The 23927-nt window shown below is 37.9% G+C and overlaps 2 protein-coding genes across 3 annotated transcripts in view; both read right to left on the bottom strand.

Moving 5' to 3' along the window:
- Positions 1 to 1124: 1124 nt before the first annotated feature.
- Scrn3 (secernin 3) overlaps positions 1125 to 23927 on the bottom strand; it is a 52015-nt gene continuing 29212 nt past the window's right edge. For both annotated transcript variants that reach the window (XM_004857696.3, XM_004857697.3), the window contains 3 exons: positions 5692 to 5854; positions 4437 to 4611; positions 1125 to 2151 (listed from right to left, as the gene is read on the bottom strand). In XM_004857696.3, coding sequence (XP_004857753.1) covers positions 1981 to 2151; positions 4437 to 4611; positions 5692 to 5854 — 509 coding nt within the window. In that variant the 3' untranslated portion in view covers positions 1125 to 1980. The remainder of the gene's footprint in view (positions 2152 to 4436; positions 4612 to 5691; positions 5855 to 23927) is intronic.
- LOC147829967 (E3 ubiquitin-protein ligase RNF26-like) overlaps positions 5861 to 23927 on the bottom strand; it is a 33858-nt gene continuing 15791 nt past the window's right edge. Inside the window, exon 1 of the mRNA XM_087200589.1 lies at positions 5861 to 23927. This exon is cut by the window's right edge and continues 15791 nt beyond it. The gene's annotated coding sequence lies outside the window, so the exon portion shown is untranslated.

Raw genomic sequence — 23927 nt, 5'->3', positions numbered from 1 at the left:
GGTTATTCTCATTTTTAATATAGAAAAGAGGCAACAGGGTGATAGACTTATCAAAGGCTACCAAGTTATACAGATAGTCATTTTATTTCCATTATTTTACATATATATATATATATATTTTTTTTTTTTGACAGGGTCTCAATGTGTAGCCAGTCTGGCCTCAAATAGTCCTCCTGCGTCAGCTTCCCAATTGCTGAGATTACAAGCATGCATCACCACACTTGGCTCTCTCCACCTTATTTTTCCATAGGCAGAGAAAAGAGCTGTGTAAATTCTTTCTATCACTATACTTGGATGTTCACTGAATGAATACTTACTATCTAGCATGTGCCAGACACAGTATTGAACACAAGGCACACACCAGTGAGGACAAATACGATTCCTATACTCAGAACTTCTACGGTGAAAGATGCTAAAAGTAGAATTAATTTGTGATTAGGATCACATGTGGCTCCAAGGGTATTCAAGAGAGACCTGACCTGTAGTGTAAGGAAAATGTCATGTCCCTAAGGACCTCATGTTTTCCAAAACTAAAAGATGTAAAGAACTACTTATTTAAAGGGTGTGCATGGAAGGAATGGTGCAAACAAAGGCCACAGCCATGAGGAAAGACTGGGGCATTCAAAAAGCTGAAAGAGGGCCAGCGATTTAGCTCAGTGGCGCTGCACCTGCCTGGCAAGCACAAGGTGCTGAGTTTGATCCCTGGAACCAGAAAGAAAAAAAAAAAGAGCTCAACATCATATGTCATTAGGGACTGCAAATTAAAATGGGAAACAGCTGGGTACAGTAGTATGTGCCTGCAATCCCAGCTATTGGAGGGGGTTGGTTCACTTGACCCCTGGAGCTTAACCATCCTGGGCAATGTAGGGAGATCCTGTGTAAAACTAATAACATAAAAAAATGAGAGACAACTGCACACCTATCAGAGTGGCCAAATCCAAGACACTGATGACAACAAATGCTCAGAAAGATGTGGAGTAGTATTGCTGGTGGGGATGCAAAATGGTAGCCACTTTCGAAGACTGGCAATTTCTTACAAAACTAAATATACTCTTAATGTAATATCTGGCAATTCTGTACATTGCTATTCACTCAAAATGAGTTGAAAACAGCAACACAAAATATTACACGTGGATATGTGTAGGTTTATTCATAATTGCCAAAATTTGGACATAGCAAAGTACAAGGAATAGTACATCCAGACAAGAGGATATTATTCAATGCTAAAAACAAATGCTCTAACAAGCTCTAAAAAGACATTGAAGAATCTTAAATATACATTACTAGTAAGTTAAACTGATCTGAAAAGGCTACTTACTGTATGATTCCAAATATATAATATTCTGGAAAAAAGCAATACTATAGAGACAATAAAAAGATAAAGTGTTGATCTTGTAGTTTCCAAGGGAGAAGGAGAGGAGGGAAAGAGGCAGGATGACTAAAGCTGTAAGTTCATTGCTCAGCCAAATAGTGAAAAAGAGTATGTTGGGTTTCGTAAAAGGGCATTTACAGAATTAATACACTATAATGACAAAGAAAATGTGTAAATCTGGAAATTTTTCTTGTTAAAACCTGGTTAATGTTTCCCTAAAGCAAAAAACAAAAAACCAGAGAAAAACCCTCACCATTTGAGATATTTTTCAATACTAAAAATCTGAGTTCTGGATATAATAAACATAGATCTATATATCATGTTAATATTTCATGCTTTATGCAGATTGAATAATCATTGTGATTAAAAAAACAGTCATTGTGCCTAAAAGAAATAACACATTACCTAAAGTTCCACCTAGCTATCACATTATATGTGTTCGATTCCAATGTTCCTTTCTTAGTATTTCAGCAAGACTATATTTCATCAACAAACTATCACTTGTATGTCATTAAAGAATAATCAGATCTGCTCAACGTATGTATATATCATTTACCATAGCAATAAATTCAAGATTTGAGGAAGATTTTTAACCACTTATATAATCACTAAGAACTAATATTTGACTCATAAATTCTAATTTCATCTTTTGCACACTGAGAAAAGAGATTAACAATTTTATCCACGTCAAGATGCTTGTTTTGGAGGATTGATTCCATCTCTTTGAATAGTTCTTTCTCCACCTTCCTCATATCGTCCAACATTGTTTTGGCTTTTTCCTGAACAATTAAAAGTATAAAAATAAATATACTACATGAATCTAACCAAATTCCAACCCACCTCTGTAGACAAGGTTTGTTCATTCTGGTTTCTACTTCTAGTTTGGTTATTTTATTTTCATATAATTGTATGAAAAACTGCATTTTATGTCAGGAGAAAAAAATGAATTTTATATATAAATGGTATTGAGATAATTGGCTATCTTTTTGGAAAACACATTTAGACATACTACTTAACAATATACACAAAACAAATTCCAGATGAGTTAAAGATCAAAATATTTTAAAAACACATACATTCTGGAAAAAAAATACAAAAGTTACATTCATTTTGAGGCAAGGCAGGCTTTTTGGAGCATGAAATCAGAATGCCTTAAAGGAAAAGACTAACAAATGTAACTGATGACATTTAACATTTTTTTGTCTGACAAAAAAAATGTTAAATGTCAATCAATAAACTGAGATTTTAAAAATTTAGAGTATAAACTGGGCATGGTAGTATGTACTGTACCTGTAGTCCCAGCTCTTTAGGAGGCTGAGGCAAGAGGATTACTTGAGCCCAGGAGTCTGGGGTCACCCTGGGCAATGCAGCAACTCCCTCCATTTAAAAAAATGCAATGTCACAGAGTTAATATTTATGTTTTTGCCTCTTTGAGGTAACAAGCAAAAGTGACCCAGAATCACTTAAGAAATAGCTAAGAAAAAATAGTCAAGTCATGTAAAAGGATATCTGAGTAATAAACACATTTTCAATCTCACTAGTAATCAAAAAAATGTAAATTAAAACTACTAGTAGGATTGGCTCGCCCTAAAACAGAAAAGTAGTTATTTATAAAGCTAGGACTAAAACCCAGCTCTTTAACAGTTCTCTCAAATTCTGTTATTTCTATTCCATTTTAAATTCCCAATCAACTATTAATGCCTATGAAATAAAACCTAAAATAGTACCAGCTTTGTTTTTATTTGAACATTACTTTGCAAAAAAATGTCAAATGGCAATTTAATTTAGTTTAACAAGTATTTAATAGTCTATAATACTCACCTCCCAGAGGCAGTATTGCGGGGGGAAAAGAGGACTGAAAACACTTGAGAGCTGTCAGGAGCCAGCAGTGAGGGCTGGGCAGAGGCTGCTCTGGGGCGAGTGAAAGGACCAGAGCAGAAGCCCTGAGATGCTACATCACTTAGGGGCTGGCAGGGGTGCAAGGGGCCGGGGCGCTCATCACTGTTCACTGCACCCATCTGAGTTTGGGCTCTAGCCCTGTGGACTAGTCCTCCTTAGGATACTAAGAGGGCAACTAGTGCCCCCTACTTCATGCCAAAGAATTTCAAGAAAGTAAATGTTGAGACTGTAGGCCAGAAGTGAAAACAAACTGGCCCCAGATAAAGCAGGAGCAGCACCAAGAATTCTTAGCAAATAGGAGTTTGGCAACGTTCTTTACTTTAAGCTTAAGCAAAATAGTCAAGGGTGAACAAGACATAGCAGCTATGCAAACATACTACGGGTAAAAATAAATTTATTACCTGGAGAAACACTAATTCATTTAAAGGTAGGCAGAATGTAAATGCTGACACCTTGCCAAAGTAAATGGAATTATAGGCAAGAAAATTCAGCAGGTGGAAGAAATAATACAGAAAAGATGAGACAGCTAATCTTTTTCTTTACTGCAGAGTCATTTAGACAGCTCTTCGTTTCCTTCTTATCTTTCCTTTTCCTTGCTTAACCTCTCCTAGTCTCAGACTCCTTACAAATAAAATGAAGACCATAAGAGTACCTGCCTCATAAAACGGTTCTAAAGATTAAATGAAATAATCCATATAAAATGGTTATATAAGGGCTCAATAAATGTTAGCTATTGTTATTATGTTTAATATATTGAATTTCTCTGGGAATCATAGCCCACATTTTCCTAAACAAAGGTATAAAAAATACAGCTCTACTATAGTCTGTGCATCTAAACAATTCCTAGATCTCTTTTTACATGAAGAAAGGGGAGAGTTGACACTCCAAGGTTCAAAATATGGACTGAATCACATATTAAACTATTCCTATTGAGGGCCGGGGAGTTAGCTCAGTGGCGCTGCGCCTGCCTGGCAAGCACAAGGTTTGATCCCCGGTATCAAAAATAACAAAAAAGAATCAGAATAAACTATTCTCTTTTTTTGGTACCAGGGATTGAACTCAGGTCCTTGTGCTTGTGCAGCAGGCAGCAAAACCACTGAGCTAAATCCCCAGCCCAGAATAAACTATTCTTATTCAGACAACAAATAATATAATTTAATCATACCTTATTAGTATCAATTACTTCCAGTGCCTGTTGGTGTTTCTGGTAGAGTGGATGTCTTCTGTCAGGCTTAAAGTGTGCCTTCTTTTTAACTGGATCTTCAAGTTCAAATGTTGGTGAACAGGTATCCAATAATTGTGAAATATGTGGCACAAATATAAAAGGCTTAAAAACAGATCTAGGAGAAAGAGTCTTTATTAAGTTGGTGTGGCAAAATATAAAAATTATGCAGCATTATTCCAAGTCTTCCAACAATTAAAAGTTTCTGTTAATAATGCTACATACTAATGTGTTCCTGGCATGTTAGTTATGCTCATGTCTATCCCCTTTATTATATTAGAATCTCATTTAGGGCAGGAGTCAATGCTGTATTTAGCCATATATTCCCACAGACCTAACAGACAATCTGGCACATAAACACTGTCAATGACTTCATAGTTTGCCATTTCCTAGAGAAAAAATAATCCTCAATATTATAGGCTGAGGACTACAGTTTAGGGAAATTAGTACCATTGTTGATAAGAGGGCACAGGTTTCATTCTATGTTCTTGAAGATATCTTTAGTAATATGAAAGACTGTAACACTGAGGGGCAGTGAATATAATAATGTTTTTGAGACAGGGTCTCACTCTGTAGCCCCGGCTGGCCTTGAACTTGTTCACTATATAATATAGTCCAGGCTGGGCTTGAACTCACAATCTTCCTGCCTTGATTTTCCAAGTACTAGGCTTAGAGGCATGTACCTCCAACCCCAGGTTACAGAATCATTTTTTTTTTTTGGTACCGGGGATCGAACTCGGATCCTTGCACTTGCGCAGCAGGCGGTGAAACTACTGAGCTAAATCCCCAGCCCTTTAGAATCATTTTTAAATGTAATGTGCATTAAGTTTTGTAAGAGATATTGACTTAAATCAAGGTAGTCCTATTTATAAAAGTGCTGAAGATGTAACAAAAGTTGATATTTTCTTTTACATCATTTAACTGACTTAGTAGCTGTTATTAATCATCTAAAGCCATAATGTCTGAAATCAGAGTGAGAAAAGCTATCCACTTTCCTGGCAGTGCTAAATATATTTGTGGGAAAGATGAGTTGGGATAACTAGAAACTATTAGTCTTTTCTTCTCATAAAAAATGAGAACAAGTTATATACATATGAAACTGCTGACTAAAATCTAAACAAAAAATACACCAGAAGATCATTGTCTTATTTACCCCTCCCATGGCCCCATGCTGGTTTACAGTCTGTTGTGAGCTCACCTCTCAGGATCAGGAGTCCCTGTGAAGAAGTGAATGCAAGGAGAGTTGGAGTCTCGAGGCAAAACAGAAACCATGCTCGCAGTGGTCAGGAATCCTCCCTCCATATTGATGCCACTTGGTTTATCTCGGAGAATTTCCACCATAGTTTCAAAAGTTATGTTTCCTAGGATATAATTTTTATATTTTAAAAGTTTATTAGTCCATGTTTGTAGTACATAATGGTTACATTCATTGTGAGGAATTGGCACATGTACATAACACATCTTAATCCTTTTTTCCCCTTCCCCTCCACCCCCGTTTTTTGCCAGCATCAGATTCATTTACTTATACGTCTTTATAGTATTAATTATCATACTTACAGATTCAACCAGACTAGTAGGCCAAAGAACATTTAAAACAAACACATAAGACAATTATACTAAATCAAGGTTCACTTTTAGATACATTTTCAATGCTGGATTACAATAACTTTTTTCTCTTTTTTCCTGTCTTTTATTATGCAATTTATATATTGAGCTTCTCAGATAAGAGAAACCACGCAATATTTAAGTTTGTATGTCCGATTTATTTCACTTAACATTATGGTCTCAAGGTGCATCAATTTCCCCACAAATGACTCAAGTTTATCCTTCTTTATGGCAGAGTAGTACTCCACTGTGTATAATAAATACCACATTTTCATTATCCATTCATCTGTTGATGGACATATAGGCTGCTTCCAGGATTTAGCTATTGAATTGTGCTGCTATAAACATATGTATGCATACAACACTGTGGTATGCTATCTTTAAATCTTTGGGGAAGATACCTAGAAGGGGAATAGCTGGGTCAAATGGAATTTCTATTTTTAGTTTTTTGAGGAATCTCCATACTGACTTCCACAGTAGTTGTACCAGTTTATAATCCCACCAACTATGAAGAAGGATTTCTTCTTCCCCAGAGCCTCACCAGCATTTGTTGTTGCTTGATTTCTTGATGACAGCCATTCTTTTTGGAGTGAGATGAAATCTGTGTTGTTTTATGGCCAGTGATGCTGAATATTTTTTCATGTATTTATTGGCCATTTGTACTTCTTCATCTGAGAAGAAGTCTATTCATTTCAGATGCCCATTTTTGGACTGGATCTTTAAATTTGGGGGTCTACTTTTTTGAGTTCTTTATAGATTGTACCTATTAGCCCTTTGTCTGAGGAGTAGCTGGCAAAAATTTGTTCACCTTCTATAAGTTGTCTCTTCACTCCATTAGTGGTTTCCTTTGCTGTGCAGAAACTTGTAAATTTGATGTGATCCCATTTGTCGATTCTTGGTATTATTTCTTGTGCAACCAGGGTTTTGTTCAGAAAGTCTTTGGCTACACCTATGTCTTCAAGGGTTTTACATATATTATTTCCAGCAAATAAAATGTTTCTGTTCTAATGCTTAGATCTTTAATCCATTTTGATTTTAGTTTAGTGCAGTGTGAGAGATATGCATCTACATTAAATCTTTAGCATGTGGATAGCCAGTTTTCCCAGCACCATTTGCTAAGAAGCTATCTTTCCTCTAGTGAAAGGATTTGCCCCTTTTTTCCAAAAATAACATAGCTGTGTGTGCCTGGAGTTGTTTCTGCATCTTCTAATCTGTTCCATTGATCCACAAGTCTGTTTTGTTTTGGTTTGGTTTTTTGGCTAAAACTGTAGGGACAGGGATCTACAGATGAGAAAATAAAATAGAGGCCTCCTTAGATCTTTTTTTTCCCATATAGCATCTCACTATATAGTTGAGGCTGGCCTCAAACTCATGGTGATCCTCCTGCCTCAGCCTCCCAAGTGCTGGGATTACAAGCATGTGCCACCACACCTGGCTTTGGTCTTTTAGCTAATCCTGACTAGAAGGAGTGAGTTAAAAACAAACCTTACCAGAGAGATTCTCCTGGGAAGCAAGTCAGACAGAGATAGAAAAAAAAAAAAACAGATAAAGAAAGGCACCAAATGGCCTTGGGACTTGCACCAAGAGACCAGAAAAAGAGCTGACAGGCAGGACAAAGAGAGAAAGCCAGGTGCACAAACAATAAGCTGCCCCCACCTCCAATAGAATATAAGAAAAACAAGCAGAGAAGCTGACTAACTTTAAGGCAGTGTGTACTCACACCTATGCACTAACATATATACTCACATACAGGTGTGTTCACTCTAAACTCATGGTATTACTCCCTCGAGGGTCATTAGAGTACAATAGATATCCACATGCCCCCTTACTAACTCCAAGCTAACCAAGAATAAGGCACCCCCTTGCCAACCAGCTGCCCACCCCAAAGATAAGGATTTAAAAGGTAGGTCAAAGACAAGCAAATAAACAGCAAGAAAGAAGCTGCACACAGACCACAGGAAAAGATGATGATAGGCAGAGATGCCTGGAAGCTAATCAAGTTAAAGCAAGTTCCAGGTGGAGGGGAAAGAGTCATCCCTCATCTCCATAAAAACAGCTGAGAACAAGGGGCCCATGGGTCCTTCGTCTTTCTGAAGCCCCCTACCCTGATTCTTTCCTATCAGGGTAGCTATCTTCTCCTTTCTCTCTCCTTTTTCTCTTTACAAATAAAGTGTCTTCCTTTCATTAAACTTTGTCCCTCTAATTTATTATTGGGGCTGAGTTATGATCCTGGTGGGCTGCTCTGATAGCAGAGCAGCAGTGCTTGTCCCCCAGATGCAACAGTACCATGCTGTTTTTATAACTGTAACTTTGTAGTATAATTTGAAGTCCTGGATCTTGCTGCCCCCTGCCTTCCCCCTGTTGCCTAGAACTGCTTTTGCTATTCTAGGTCTCTTCTGGATCCATATGAATTTAAGGAATATTTTCTGTAGTTTTGTAAGGAATGCTACTGGTATTTTGATTGTGATTGCATTAAATCTGTGGAACAGTTTTGGAAATATGGCCATTTTGACTGTATTATTCTGCCTATCCAGGAAGAGGGGATGTCATTCCATTTTCTGATATCTTTTTCAATCTCCTTTTTTGGAGTACTATAGCTTTCATTGTAGAGGTCTTTCACTTCCTTGGTTAAGTTAATTCCTAAGTATTTCATTTTTCTTGATGTTACTGTGAAAGATATTATTTCCCTAATTTTTCTCTCCGTGAGTTTGTGATTGGTGTATGGGAACGTTATTGATTTTTGAGTGTTTTGTTTATTCTAGGAGTATTTTGGTGGAGTTTTGGTAATCTATGCAAAGTATCATGACATCAGCAAATAATGATAACTTTTTCCCATTCCTATACATATCCCCTTTATTTCTTTCTCTTGCCTAATTGCTCCGGCTAATGTTTCAAGAACTATATTGAACAGGAGTGGTGATCGTGGACACCCTTTTCTTGTTCCTGATTTTTTTTTTTTTTCTTTCTGGTACTGGGGATCAAACTAGGACTTTTCACTTTTGAGGCAGACAGCGGAACCACTGAGCTAAATCCCCGGCCCCTATTGTTCCTGATTTTAGAGGGGAAGCTTTCAGCTTCTCTCTGTTTAGTATATCGGTCCTAGAAAATAATTTTTAAAACTATCAGATAAGTAAGTATACATAGATATCTTGCAAATACAAATTGACAAATTCATTCAGGTAAACGGGGAAAACAAGGGGACCTCCTGTTCTGTGTGACGGAAGTGACACGACCTCCGACCTGAGGCTTGTGGGCTGGGCTTCGTGAAGCCTACACCTACTGCCTAGGGGCCCAGCTCAGGCGCAGCTCCAGCTGAGCCTGAGAAAGATCTCAACCATCCATTCAGTTTTCCTCCAGCAAAGCCAACCTGTCTGGCTGGATGGTAGGGCGTTCTCTTGGAAAGGGGCAGCCGTGGCCCTGGTGGAAAGTGCTGCCCCTCAGCTCCTCCCTCGTGGCTTTGGACACGTGGTGCTACCTCAGAGAGGAGCCGGAAGTGGACAGTGGCTGAGCCAAGCGTTGGGAGAAGTGCCAGAGCCTTGTGATCATCCTGAGGCGCCTGGAACTCTGGCTGCCCATGCGTGAGAACTAACAGGGCTACCAGGAAGGAAACAACCAGAAGCCCTTCAGATTTATTTGATGTTGTGCTTGACGGTTTCTGTGCTGGTTATGCGTGCGTCTGCAGCCCAAAAACACTATTTGGTGATCTTGGTGCTGACATGCGTGAAGGGAGAACAGAAAGTCAGCAGCCGGTAATCTGCTCCTTGCCTGACAGCAGTGTCCTGTGATTTCATCCAAAGACTTTTCAGAGACACAGAAGAGGCCTTGGCTACACTGGATACTGTGGGATTTGTGATGTCTTTGTACAGCCTACTTATGTTTCCAAAGCAGTTCTGGTGACACTTGTAACCCAGTGTTAATTTGCAGTTCATTTGCTTTCCAAGACAGAATAACCGGCAGAGGTGTTAAACTTTATAATGTACCATGTGGGTATAAACAACAGTTGATGCTAGTTTTACAACTAATTGAAAATACATTTTCTTTTTGGTACTGGGGATCGAACTCAGGACCTTGTGCTTGCGAGGCAGGTGGTGGCACCACTGAGCTAAATCCCTGGCCTTGAAAATACATTTTAATAAGGAACTACAGTGGGATTTTTTGTTTTGTTTCTTTGCATTTAGTTAAAAATGTATTTTAGTAGGCAAAAAACAAAAAAAAGAGTTTGTTTCATAAGATTTGCCACAGCTTGGCTAGTCCATTGTATGTAAATTTAGGTGACAGGGAAAGTCCAAACATCAGTGGCATGAGAGACAGGAAAAGAAAGCACACCTGATACTGTGCCAGGCATTGATTTTGGCAACTGCATTCTCACTGAATGCCTTTGTTGAATTAAGGGAAATGGAACATTTTCTAGATCTTTTTTTTTTTTTTTGGTACCGGGGATTGAACTCGGGACCTTGTGCTTGCGAGGCAGGCGGCAGCACCACTGAGCTAAATCCCCAGCCCGGAACATTTTCTCATCAGCCTAATACCTGTGTATTTGGCTGCTTTTCATCCTTCCACCTGCCTTAATTCATAAGGCATGCCTAAAGTGAGACTGAACTTTGCTTTGGTCTTGCCTTGCATTGACACAGAAAGTCTTCTTGCCAGGTTTTGTTAAAAAAGAAGAAAGAGGGAGGGAGGAAAAGAAGAGAAGAGAAAAGAAAAGACTATTTACAAAATCAAGAGTTCTATTCCACCGCCTGCCTCAAAAGCTCAAGGGCCTGAGTTCAATTCCCAGTACAAAAAAAAAAAAAAAAGAGTTCTAAACCAGTTTTTTTATAAAAAGGACAAGGATGAAACCCAGGAGCCTAGAGCCTTCCCATCAGAAGGCAGCGAGGATTTGCCGGTTCTGGAGCTCGTTCGTGGAATGGCTGATCTTCAAGAGTTTGCACTGGTCATTTTTGGCCATGTGCTGCATGACTTTCAATAACTCATTCTCCAAGTATCCCATGTGATACTGCTGCTGCAAGTTCCACATTTCTTGCCTCAGGACTTTCTGAGACAAGCAGGAAGCAGCTGCTGCTACCTCAGCAGGATGCTAGTGTACCATGTTGCAGTCCATGAGTGTTAACTGCATCAAATACTTGGCTAATGTGTGCAGTTCTGCATCCACCCCCCTGGCTTTCGGTGCTCGCCTTAAGAAGTGTAGTGACAAAGGTTGGCCCAATTCAAATTTCTCTCTTTCTCTTTCTCTCTTTCTTTCTTTCATAGTTTAGGCTGGACTTGGACTCGCTATGTAGCCCAGACTGGCCTCAAACTTCTGGCGATCCTCCTGCCTCAGCTTCCCCAATCCATTGCTGGGATTTCAGGCATGTACCACCACGCCCAGCTTCAAATTTCAATTCTTTCAAAATTAGAGTTTTCATTTCTCAGATTTGGGCACTGGTATAAGCATTGTCTATGATGAATTTCTGTGTGCTTACATATTTCCTAGGAAATAATTTTTAAAACTGTCAAATATGTAATTATATATCAATACCTTGCAAATACAAACTGCTTTCTTGACTAGTAATACAGAACATGAGATATTGATCTTGGTATAAATTAAAGAGATTGACTATAAACACACTTTATATCAATTGCATTTAGATGCATTCCACTGTCACAAAGATATTTTCTTTTAAATATAAATTATGCAAAATCTCCAAACTACAGTAATAGGTAAGAATTTCCTCAGAAAGAATAAATAGTGCAAAAATGTATTCAACACCTTTGCCCTTACAGAATTTTTTAAGGCTTTTTTTTCTTTGTGGCCTTGCAGATTGAACCCAGGGCCTCTTGCAAGGTAGCCAAGTTCTATTACTGAGGCACATCCTCAGCTCCTTTAAAGGCACATTTAGTTAGCAATCAGTTAAATGACTGCAATGACATAATATTATCTGAGGCCATTCATTCTGGGAACCAAATTATTAAGACAATATTTTATTTAGTTTTCCATATTATACAAGATATCTTTTACAAAATAACATCATTTTTCCTATAATAATTTCTGTGCCTGACACTAATAATTTTATGTGAATGTGTGATTTGGAACCTGAAAAGGAATGAAAAAGACAAAATGCATGGGTTAATGGAATTTGAGTATAGATAATCCTCCTAGACTACTTGAAGTTTAAACATCTATTGTGTGATGAAATATTACAGGTGATTATATTGCTTTATGTTTTCATATTTAAAGTCTAATATTTTAAATAATTTTTTTAGAAATATAGGAAAATTGAAAAAAATCTATTTTACCTCCTTATTAAACACAACATATCTCCAGTTATAGAGAGCTTTGGAATTCAATATTTAGAAAGCATAACCAAAAAAATTAAAAATAGGGCCAGGGACTTAGCTCAGTGGTTCCACTGCCTACCTCACAAGTGCAAGGTCCTGAATTCAATCCCTGTTACCCCCCAAAAAAAGGAAACAAAAAAATTAAAAATAAATGAGGTAACCAGATAGCTCTGTTCTTTGCTACACATATTCACAGTCAAAGATGCGGCTTGGAGCTATCTCATGACAAAAGGCAATATTACATTACCCAATGCATTTGCTAAAAGTAGCTATCCGCCCCCCATATCATTAATTCTCTTCTGCAAAACTTGTTACTCCCAATTTCTCATGGATCAAATTAAAACTCCTTCTAATCAAAACAGTACCAAATTAAAACTTAGTACTAAACGCAGCCAAAATGACCTTTTCCTTTCTATCTATAACTATTCCTAACCTTTTGGCTCTATCAGTCCTACTTCTGTCATTAGACTATAAACTCTTTAAAGATATGAGATTTTTCTGTTTGGTTCTCATTCATTCAACAAATATTTATTTGGTTTGTATTAAGGGTCGAGCATCGTCCTAGGCATTGGGGATATACAGTGGTACGCTTCTGCTCACAAACAATTCTGTTCCTAAACAGAAGCATTTGGCAAAATTTTTGCTTCCATTGGAGAACTCCCCATCAGGTGATAAACACAAAAATAGTCATCTTCCCCAAAATCGTGGAACAAATTTTAAATGGAAAAAACAAAGACAGAGCAGAGACTGGCAGTCTCAAGGCTGACAGTCTAAGGCTTGCCCCTCCTGCTAGACCCATGAAGGTCACTGTGCCCGGAAGATGAACTGTTGAAACACAGCTGCCTACCTGCCTATGTCTTAGAGATAAACTGTAAAAACAACATTTACCTCCACCTCCCTACCCTCTGCTAAATTCTGCTTCTATGAAATTCTGCTTACTCCCCCGCCCTGGCTAAAGAACAGATAAATGAGAACAAATGGAGAAACGGGGCTCAGACTCTGGAAGGGGACTTCCGCTAGGCCCCTAGCTAGTAAAGAAACCTGCCTTTCCCTTCAGTTCTCTGAGTGCCGCTCTCTTCTGTGGTCTGCCCGCCCTCCGAGTGCCATTTCAATTAAGTTTGTGAACTGAGGAACAACTTGTGTCTATGTATAACATCTATAAATCTACATTTATGTCTACATCTATCTATCTAGAGAGATATGAAGTAAAAGTTCCCTGATCCAATATCAATTGAAGTAACTGCAGTTAACAATTCATTGAAGATCTTTTCTGAAAAGTTTCAAAATAGATTTAAAAGTTTTCCTTTGAATGAATACAAAAAATTCTCATTTCAAAAGACAACTGGTAGTAGCGCGGAAAACACCAAATCAGCCCGCTACAGACAGGCGGGTCTGCGGACCCGGTCCTGAGGTCACCAGTCCTGCGGAAAACACCGAATCACAGCCTGTGCCCCGGCAGCAATCCACTGGACAACCCCCCACCCCGCCGCCCCCGCTCCTTTGGCCTCTTCTCTGCACAGCCACCTGGTTCCACCTACAAAGACGCAGAGGACACCAGACCACAAGACCACTGTACTGGAGCTAATCAAGTTCTCAGCATTTAAAGAATTCCTGCCCAGAGGTAAGGGCTTCTGAGCCGCCGTCCCACTGCTCCCGGTCCAGAGGAAGGGGCTTCCGGGCCACCATCCCTACCGCCACTCCCAGCCCCTGGCCCACCTCTCCCAGCTCAGAGGAGGTGAGCCACGCGGATGCCAACAGCACCCCCCCGCCCCCCCAGTCAAAATGAGAAAACAAGTAAATAAGTCTCAAAACCAGACTTCCAGATCACCTACAGCAACCTCAAAGGGAAATGAGATGGAACACTCTGATACTCAACCACCTGGACCCAATGAACTAGCAACAAAAGGGGATCTGGAAAAAATGAAATCAGAAATAATTTCTCAGATAACAGGAGAAATTGTGCCACTAGTGGAAGACATGATTAATAAATCTAGAGAGGAGCTGAGGAACATGATGGAATCCCAACATAAGAAACAAATGGAATCCATAAAACAGATGCAAATAGATTTCCAGGACATGAAAAACTCCACTGAAAGTCTACACAGCAGAATGAGGCAATGTGAGGACAGAATTTCAGATATAGAAGATAAGACTGCAATTAATGACCAGAAAGAGAAAAATTGTTTCAAAATTATAAGGGAACACGAGAAATCAATCCAGCAGCTGCTAGACGATGCAAAGAAGAATAACATAAGACTGACGGGAGTCAATGAAGAAACAGGATAGAGTGCAGATCACATAAAAAAAAACTCTTCGCAGAAGTAATGGCAGAAAACTTCCCAAGGAGGGGAAAAGAACTTGACATACAGATAAGTGAGGCATATAGGACTCCAAATAGCCTTGATCAAAAAAAAAAATCTACACATAGGCATATAATTGTTAAGATTCCTGAAACTCAACAGGAGAACAAAGTTCTACAAGCAGTTAGAGAAAAGAAACAAATCACATAAAAAGGAAAGCCCATCAGAATCACAGCAGACTTCTCAATGCAAACCATCAAGGCAAGAAGAGCTTGGAGTGACATATTCCAAGCCCTAAAAGAAAACAGCTTCCAACCCAGACTGATGTACCCTGCAAAACTATCTTTCAAAATTGATGGAGAAATAAGATACTTTCATGACAAAGAGCACCTTAGGAACTTCGTGAATACCAAACCAGCACTCCAAAGAATTTTACACAATATCCTAGGAATGGACATTGAGGATCACAACCCCAGGAAGCAAAGCAGAATGAACCCATCTGGCATGACAAGAAATTAAATGTAAAGGGGGAGAACCCAACAAAAAGAAAAAGTCATGGCAATGATAAGTCAATATGTTTCAGTTATAACCATCAATGTTAATGGTCTCAATTCACCAATCAAAAGAAAGAGACTGGCAGAATGAGTCAAGAAGCAAAATCCAACAATATGCTGCATACAAGAAACACACTTCATTCAAAAGGAAACTCATAGACTGAAAGTTAAAGGATTGAAAACAATACTCCATTCAACAGTAACCCCCCCCAAAAAAGCAGGAGTAGCTATCCTCTTTGCAGATCAAGTAGATTTCAAACCAACACTGATGAAGAGAGATGAAGAAGGACACTACATCCTTGTAAAGGGAACAATCCAAGAGGAAGAGGTAACAATCATAAATATCTATGCACCAAACACTAGTGCGCCCAACTATACAAAATAAATACTAACGGACATGAAAAGTCATATATGCACTAATACAATTGTAGTGGGGGACCTCAACACCCCACTGTCACAAATAGATCAACTAGACAAAAAAATAAGTAATGAAATACTAGAACTCAATCGAACTCTTGAACAAATGAACTTAACAGATGTTTACAGAGTCTTCCACCCCACAAAATCAGAATACACATTCTTCTCAGCTGCACATGGGTCATTCTCCAAAATAGACCACATAATCACACATAGAACATGTTTAAGTAAGGGCAAAGGAATTGAAGTTATCCCCTGTATATTATCAGAACATAGTGCAATGAAATTGGAGATCCATAGCAAAAGAAACTCAAAAAATTTCATAAACACGTGGAAACTGAACAACACACTTCTGAATAACCAATGGGTCATAGAGGAAATTAAAGAAGAAATCAGACAGTTCCTTCAATTAAATGACAATGACAATACAACATATCGGAATGTATGGGACACAATGAAAGCAGTCTTACGAGGGAAATTCATAGCAGTGAATATGCATATTAGGAAAACAGAATGAGCCCAATTAAACAACCTGATGCTGAACCTCAAGCTTCTAGAAAAACAAGAGCAGGACAACCCCAAAGCTCATACAAGGGAGGAAATTATAAAGATCAGAGGAGAAATCAATGCAATGGAGACTAAGAGAATGATACAAAAAATCAATGAAGCCAAGAGTTGGTTCTTTGAAAGAATCAACAAAATTGACAAACCCTTAGCCAACCTGATCAGAAAAAGGAAACAAAAGGCCCAAATCCATGCAATTAGGAATGAAAAGGGACAATGGACCCAGCAGAAATCCAGAGGATCATTAATACCTACTTTGAGAACCTATATGCCAATAAGATGGAAAACACAGAAGAAATGGACAGATTCCTAATACATATGAATTACCAAAGTTGAATGAAGAAGACCTAAAAATTCTAAACAACCCAATATCAACCAATGAAATTGAAAACATAATTAAAAACTTATCAACTAAGAAAAGCCTGGGCCCTGATGGCTTCACTGCTGAATTCTACAAGACATTTAGAGAGGAACTACTGCCACTACTGTTTAAACTCTTCAATGAAATTGAAAGGGAAGCAATACTTCCAAATTCATTCCTGGAAGCAAGCATCACCTTGATTCGCAAAGCAGAGAAAGACCACATCGAAAAGGAGAACTATAGGCCAATCTCACTAATGAACATAGATGCAAAAATCCTTAATAAGATACTGGCAAATAGAATGCAGAAGATCATCAAGAAGATCATACACCCTGATCAAGTGGGATTCATCCCAGGGATGCAGGGATGGTTCAACATATGCAAATCAATCAATGTAATACACTATATCAATAGAGCCAAGGACAAAAACCGTATGATTATCTCCAAAGACGCAGAAAAAGCATTTGACAAAATCCAACATGCTTTTATGATAAAAACCCTACAAAAGATTGGAATAGATGGTCTCTACCTCAAACTGATAGAAACCATCTATGAAAAACCAACAGCCAATGTCATACTAAATGGTTAAAAACTGAAATCCTTCACATTAAAATCAGGAACAAGACAAGGATGTCCGCTATCACCACTCTTGTTCAATATAGTTCTGGAAACGTTAGCCACAGCAATTACACAAAAGAAAGAAAGAAAAGGAATAAAGATAGCAAATGAAGAAGTCAAACTGTCATTATTTCCAGATGACATGATACTCTATATAGAAGACCCCAAGAACTCCTCCAAAAGTCTTCTAGACTTAATAACCAAATTCAGTCAAGTAGCTGGTGACAAGGTCAACACACAAAAATCAATAGCTTTCCTCTACACCAATGACAGACTCACTGAGAGAGAAATAGGGCAAATAATTCCTTTCACAATAGCATCCAAAAAACTGAAATACCTAGGAATCAACCTAACGAAAGAAATCAAAGATCTCTTCTCTGAAAACTATAGCACTCTGAAAAGAGAGATTGAAGGTGATATCAGAAAATGGACAGACATCCCCTGCTCCTGGGTAGGAAGGATTCATATAGTGAAAATGGCCATACTTCCAAAACCGCTATATAGATTCAATGCAATTCCAATTGAGATCCCAGCAGCATACTTCACGGACCTTGTGAAAACAATCCAAAAATTCATTTGGAACAAGAAGAGACCCAGAATAGCAAAAGCAATTCTAGGTAACAGAGACATGGCAGGGGGTATCACAATCCCCAACTTAAAACTGTACTACAAAGCTACTGTGATAAAAACAGCATGGTACTGGCAAAGAAACAGACCTGAGGACCAGTGGAACAGATTAGAAGATGCAGAAACAACGCCAGACACACTGAGCTATCTTATCTTCGATAAAGGAGCCAAACACCCTCACTGGAGGAAAGATAGCCTTTTTAATAAATGGTGCTGGAAAAATTGGGTTTCAACTTGCCAAAGATTAAAGCTAGACCTATATCTCTCGCCATGCACTAAACTAAAATCGAAATGGATTAAAGATCTAAATATTAAAATAGAAACTCTGAACCAGTTGGAACAGAGGTTAGGTAGAACTCTTGAAGACATCGGTGTAGGAAAAGATTTTATGAAGAAAACCTCAGTTGCCCGTGAACTAGCATAAACAATCAACAAATGGGATCTCTTCTTATTAAAAAGCTTCTGCACAGCAAGAGAAACCACCAGCAGTGTGAAGAGACAACCCACAATGTGGGAAAAAATCTTCACCTGCTCTTCCTCAGACAAAGGTCTACTATCTCCAATCTATAAAGAACTTAAAAAGATCAGACCTCCCAAATTTAAAGACCCAATCCAAAAATGGGCATCTGAAATGAACAGACATTTCTCAGACAAGAAAGTAGAAATAGCAAATAAATACATGAAAAAATGTTCAACATCACTGGTCATTCGAAAGATGCAAATGAAAACAATGCTGAGATTCCACCTCACTCCAGAAAGAATGGCTGCTATCATGAAATCAACCAATAACAAATGCTGGCGGGGCTGTGGGGAAAGAGGAACCCTGCTCCACTCTTGGTGGGAGTGTAGACTGGTGCAACCACTGTAGAAATCAGTATGGAGATACCTCAAAGAACTAGGACTGAAAGTCCCATTTGACCCCGCTATTCCACTGCTGGGGATCTTCCCTAAAGAATTAAAAGAATCATACCACAGTGATATATGTGCACCCATGTTCATAGCAGCAAGTTTGTGATAGCTAAAACTTGGAAACAGCCCACATGCCCATCAACTGGAGACTGGATAAAGAAAATGTGGGGTTTTTATAAAATGGAGTACTACTCAGCCATAAAAAATGAGAAATTAGAGATGTTTATAGCTAAATGGATGCACATTGAGGCGATACTCTTAAGTGAAATAAATAGGACACACATGTATAAATGCCAAATAGTGTCTCTGGTGTGAGAAACTGAAAGTTTAAATAAGGACTAAAATGTATAATAGGTAATGTGAAATAGGAAGAAAAGGGGCAAAGGGGAAGGAAGTGGGAGGGCTAGGGGAAAGGAAAGAAGGGTATGGAAGTAATATGAGAAAATGGAAAAATAGGAACAAAATCTTTGTAACTAGGGAGGACTGGAGGGGTTGAAGGGAGGGCTGGGCAAGGGTGAAAAATAAGAACCAAGAGAAACTATGTAAAGGTGCAAATTTCCAATGATGAATGTCATTATATTGTATACCTAAAATGTACCAATTATTAGAATGAATAATCGATAATGCAAAATAGGAAGAAAAGGTCCAGAGGGGTAGGGGTAGTGGGAGGGGTAGGGGAAAGGAAAGAAGGGAAAGGAAAAATGATGAGAATGGAAAAAATGGAAATAAAGTCTTTATAAATAGGGAAGGGTGGAGGGGGTGAAGGGAGGGCTAGGAATGGGGAAAAAATAAGAACCAAGATGCATCATGTAAAGGTACAAGTTCCCAATGAGAAATGTAATTGTGTTGTATACCTAAAATGTACCGATAAAAGAATTAAAAAAAAAAAAAAAGACAACTAGTACCAAAATATAGCTACTCAAAGTAACACATTTTGTAAAATGAGAGTCAAAATTTTATGGTAAATAGCAGCATGAAAAAGATTGATTGGGCTTTTAACGTGAAATAAAAATATTACAGAAATAGATTATATGAGCTTATAGTTAACAAAATTTAGGTTAAAATTTGATATGCTAAATCTTAGGACAAAGAATGAATGAAATATAATCTTTCCAACAAAATTTTAAGAGAATACAACTTTATTTAACTATCGCATCATGATCATAAAAGTAATTTTTCAACAGTATTTGAAGGCCATATCAAGTTTCTCAAGACCCTTTCTTAGCCCTTTAAAATTCAAGTTAGGGCCAGGGATTTAGCTCAGTGGATCTGGCTCCTGCCTTGCAAGCACAAGGTCCCAAGTTTGATCTCCGATACCAAAAAAAAAAAAAATTCAAGCCACTTCTTTTTTTTCTTCAGTTGTTAACAGGACTAACTCTACCCATTTTCTATTTGTCACTGGCTTCATAGAGACTTAAGCAGTAACCCAACATAACTTCCATGAACTTCTTGAAATCATGGATTTTTTACAAGACTTTCAGTTTCTATTCTATGTGTATTATATTGTTGAGTATTTAATAAGCATTAAGGATCTAACCAACACAAATGCTGAAATGAAATGCTATTTTTATCAATATAAATGAAAGATAGTGCTAAGTGGGGAAAGATATTTGAATGAGGACTACTTTTATAAGTAGTTCATTAGTGATTATTTTTCTTTTTATTATTTATTTATTTATTTATTTTCTCCTGAGACAGGTTCTCACTATGTAGTTCAGGCTGGCGTTGAAATCACTATGTAGCCCAGGCTGGCCTCAAACTCCCAGCAATCTTTTTGCATTAGCCTCCCGAGGCATCACCATGCCTGGCCTTATTTTTATTTTTAAAATGACTTTGGCTTCCCTATGAAACCTCTGTAACTTTAAAGTACATATTCTTTTCACTATCCATCACTCCTTCCTGAAATCTTTGCTTCATTAGCCAGCTGTCAGATGACTAAAATGAAATGGTTATTTGTACAATGCACCCATAGCTCCCCAATTCTCTTATATGATCTCCCAATTTTATATATTTGCACAGTTTATATTTCTAAAAGTATAACTCTACTTGAAAATTAAAATAGGACCACTAGGGCCGGGGATTTAGCTCAACGGTTCCGCTGCCTGCCTTGCAAGTGCAAGGTCCCAAGTTCAATCCCCAGTACCAAAAAAAAAAAAAAAAAAAAAAAAAAAATAGGACCACTGACATATAATTATCTAACTGGAAAAAAACTCCAAAACAAATTTCAATACTACAAAAAGCATCAGTGAGGTATCCCACTAAATAAATGAAAATATATAACCGTTTTATTATAATAAAAAACAATTATGAAATACCATATAAAAATCATATCCACATTACCAGGAAAAATATAAAATACCAGAAAAAAATTAAAAGTCAATGTGGAAGCTGGATGCAGTGGTTCACACCAGTAATCCTAGCACTTGGGAGACTGAGACAAGAGATCACTGACAGTTCAAGGCCAGCCTGGGCTCTATAGCAAAATCTTGCCTCAAAAATGAGAAGGAAGAAGAAAAAGAACAAGAAAAGAAAGAAATAAAAAGAGTAAAAGAAGAAGAGAGGAAGGAGAAGGAGGGAGAGAACGAAGTAAGAGAATAAGAGTCCAAGTGTGGAAATCAGGCCAGGGATTTAGCTCAGTGGTGCTGCACCTGCCTCCCAAGCACAAGGTCCTGAGTTTGATCTTTGGCAACAACAAAAAAAAGTGTAAATCATTAATGTAAGATCCATGTAACTAGAAAAAAAAAAGAGGAAAAATAAGCTGAAAGCAAGCAGAAGGAAAGAAATAATAAAGAGGAGAAATCAATAAATTTGAAAACAAAAAAATAGAAAAAATTAAAAAGCTAATTTTGGAAAAGATCAATAAAAATGTTTAAAAAACTCTAGCTAGACTGATTAAAAAAAAGACACAAATTATAAAATTATCAGTATTAGGAATAAAGTGGACATAACAACAGATGTTAAAAGCACAAAAAGACAGACCGGGAATGCAGCTCAACTGCACAGCACCTGCCTGACAAGTGCGAGGCCCTGAGTTCAATTTCGGGTACCAAAAAAAAAAAAGCATAAAAAGAGAAAACTACAAATACTTCTATACACATAAATTGGCAACTTAGAAAAAAAACCAGACCTATTCTTTGAAAAGCACAAACTGCCAAAACTCACTCAAGAGGAAATAAAGTGGGTCGGGGATTTAGCTCAGTGGTTCCGCCACCTTCCTCGCAAGCTCAAGTACCCGCGTTCGATCCCCGGTACCAAATAAATAAATAAATAAACACCAAGATGAAATAAAGCATTTGTGGTCTCTTTTTTTGGTACCGGGGATCGAACGCGGGTCCTTGCACTTGCAAGGCAGGTTGCAGAACCACTGAGCTAAATCCCCAGCCCGAAATAAAGCATTTGAATAGCCCTATAATTTTTAACAAATTGAACTCACAGCAATTTACAGGGGTAAACAATTTACAGTGGTAAAAAAACCCAAAAAACAATTGGAAACACCAGTTGTTACTGCCCTGTGCCTCACCTCTTGTGGTCACTACAAGGCAGGAAACTCCGTGTGGCCCCCCACTGCCTGCACCAAGTGAACACAGAGGCGATGAAATAGCAGGTACTCCTTCAGAGCCAACAGTATGCTTTAACCACTCCACTACTATGCCTTCCATTTATTAAATATATCAGCCTCTTTCTACCCTGAAGTAGTACTAGTTTCTTTTTTTTTGGTACGGGGGATCAAACTCAGGTCCTTGAGCCTGCGAGGCAGGGGACGGAACCACTGAGCTAAATCCCCGGCCCTAGTACTAGTTTCTTAATATCAGTGAACATAGTAGATCCACATAGTGTTTAAAAAGCACAGAACATACAGTTTCTGCCATCAGATATCTTCAAATACTTTATATGGAAATGTTTAATGCATTAAAATTAACTCTGAAGAAACAAGTCATTTTCATTTAACATGGTTGGTTGACCACAGGTATTTTTCTCCTTTCTTCCAAAACTCTACAATAACTGGGGCTCGGGGTGTAGTAGAGCATATGCTTAGCATGCATGAGACCCTGGATTCAATCTCCAGCACCAAAAATTAAAAAAAAAAAAAAAAAAAAGCTGGGTGTCGTAGCACACACCTGTAATCCCAGCACTCTGGAGGCTGAGGCAGGAGGATCACAAGTTCAACCCTAGCCTAGGCAATTTAGAGACTTTGTGAGAACCTGTCTTAAAAAAGGGGTGGGGGGTGGGATGGGGCTAGGGATATAGTTCAATGTGAAGGTTCTGAGTTCAATCCCCTGTACTGAAAAACAAACAATATATCTCTAAAATACTGACAAGAAAGGAATAAAAAATGAAGTAACTCACAAAGAAAAAAGAATATGAAAAGCAAGAATCTTCCCCCATTCCCAAGATAATATGGTGATTAAAAGGCTCACAAGCCCATACCCAAATTATGATTTTGTGACATTTCAAATTAAAAGAAAATTGATTTCCATATGAAATAATCTAATGTTCTGTAATCAGTTAATCATGTGAGCCACTATTTTATGGTAATGGCAATAGATTTATATAAGTCTACATTCTTTTATGTAGTTTCTCTACAATATAATCAGGACTTCAAATTCAAGAAAAATAACATTGAATTTACAGGTAATTTGTATCAAGGGTCTTATCTTTGCTAATTTTGAAAAAAACATAGGAAGAAAAGAGGAGTGTACATCTAAAAATATTGAAACTCAACATTAAAGCAAAAGACTCCTGTCCACACCTATCTATCAGGCACATAGCTTCAGGCACCTAGTGAGATTTAAAAATGATTCAAGTCCAAATTCCTGTAAATGGCAAGTTTTAATAAAAACAGTGTCAGAACCATAACACTGTGATAATACAGGTATTACAAAAATGTTTTCTGTATTCAAAACCTACAATTCTCAAAATGAAAGGAGGATTTACATGATCTCTTGAGTAGGATAGCTATAAGTAATCCACTCGCAAGCATTGAATAAGTACTGAGACTGCCGTGGCAGGGTTCAGTAAATGAATGCAAAACACAGGGTGCAATTTCATTCCAGTTTAAACTAGTTATTTAAAATACACGAGTGAATATAGATACAATTTGGATATACATGCAGCACAGCTAATAGCTATGAGGTAGGAATAGTTGGAAAGAAGAGAGGTA

This window comes from Heterocephalus glaber, unplaced genomic scaffold, assembly GCF_053883595.1.
Source record: "Heterocephalus glaber isolate CG9 unplaced genomic scaffold, H.glaber_assembly_v1.0 deba00000347, whole genome shotgun sequence".
Lineage (NCBI taxonomy): Eukaryota > Metazoa > Chordata > Mammalia > Rodentia > Bathyergidae > Heterocephalus > Heterocephalus glaber.
This window is presented reverse-complemented; position numbering and strand designations above follow the sequence as displayed.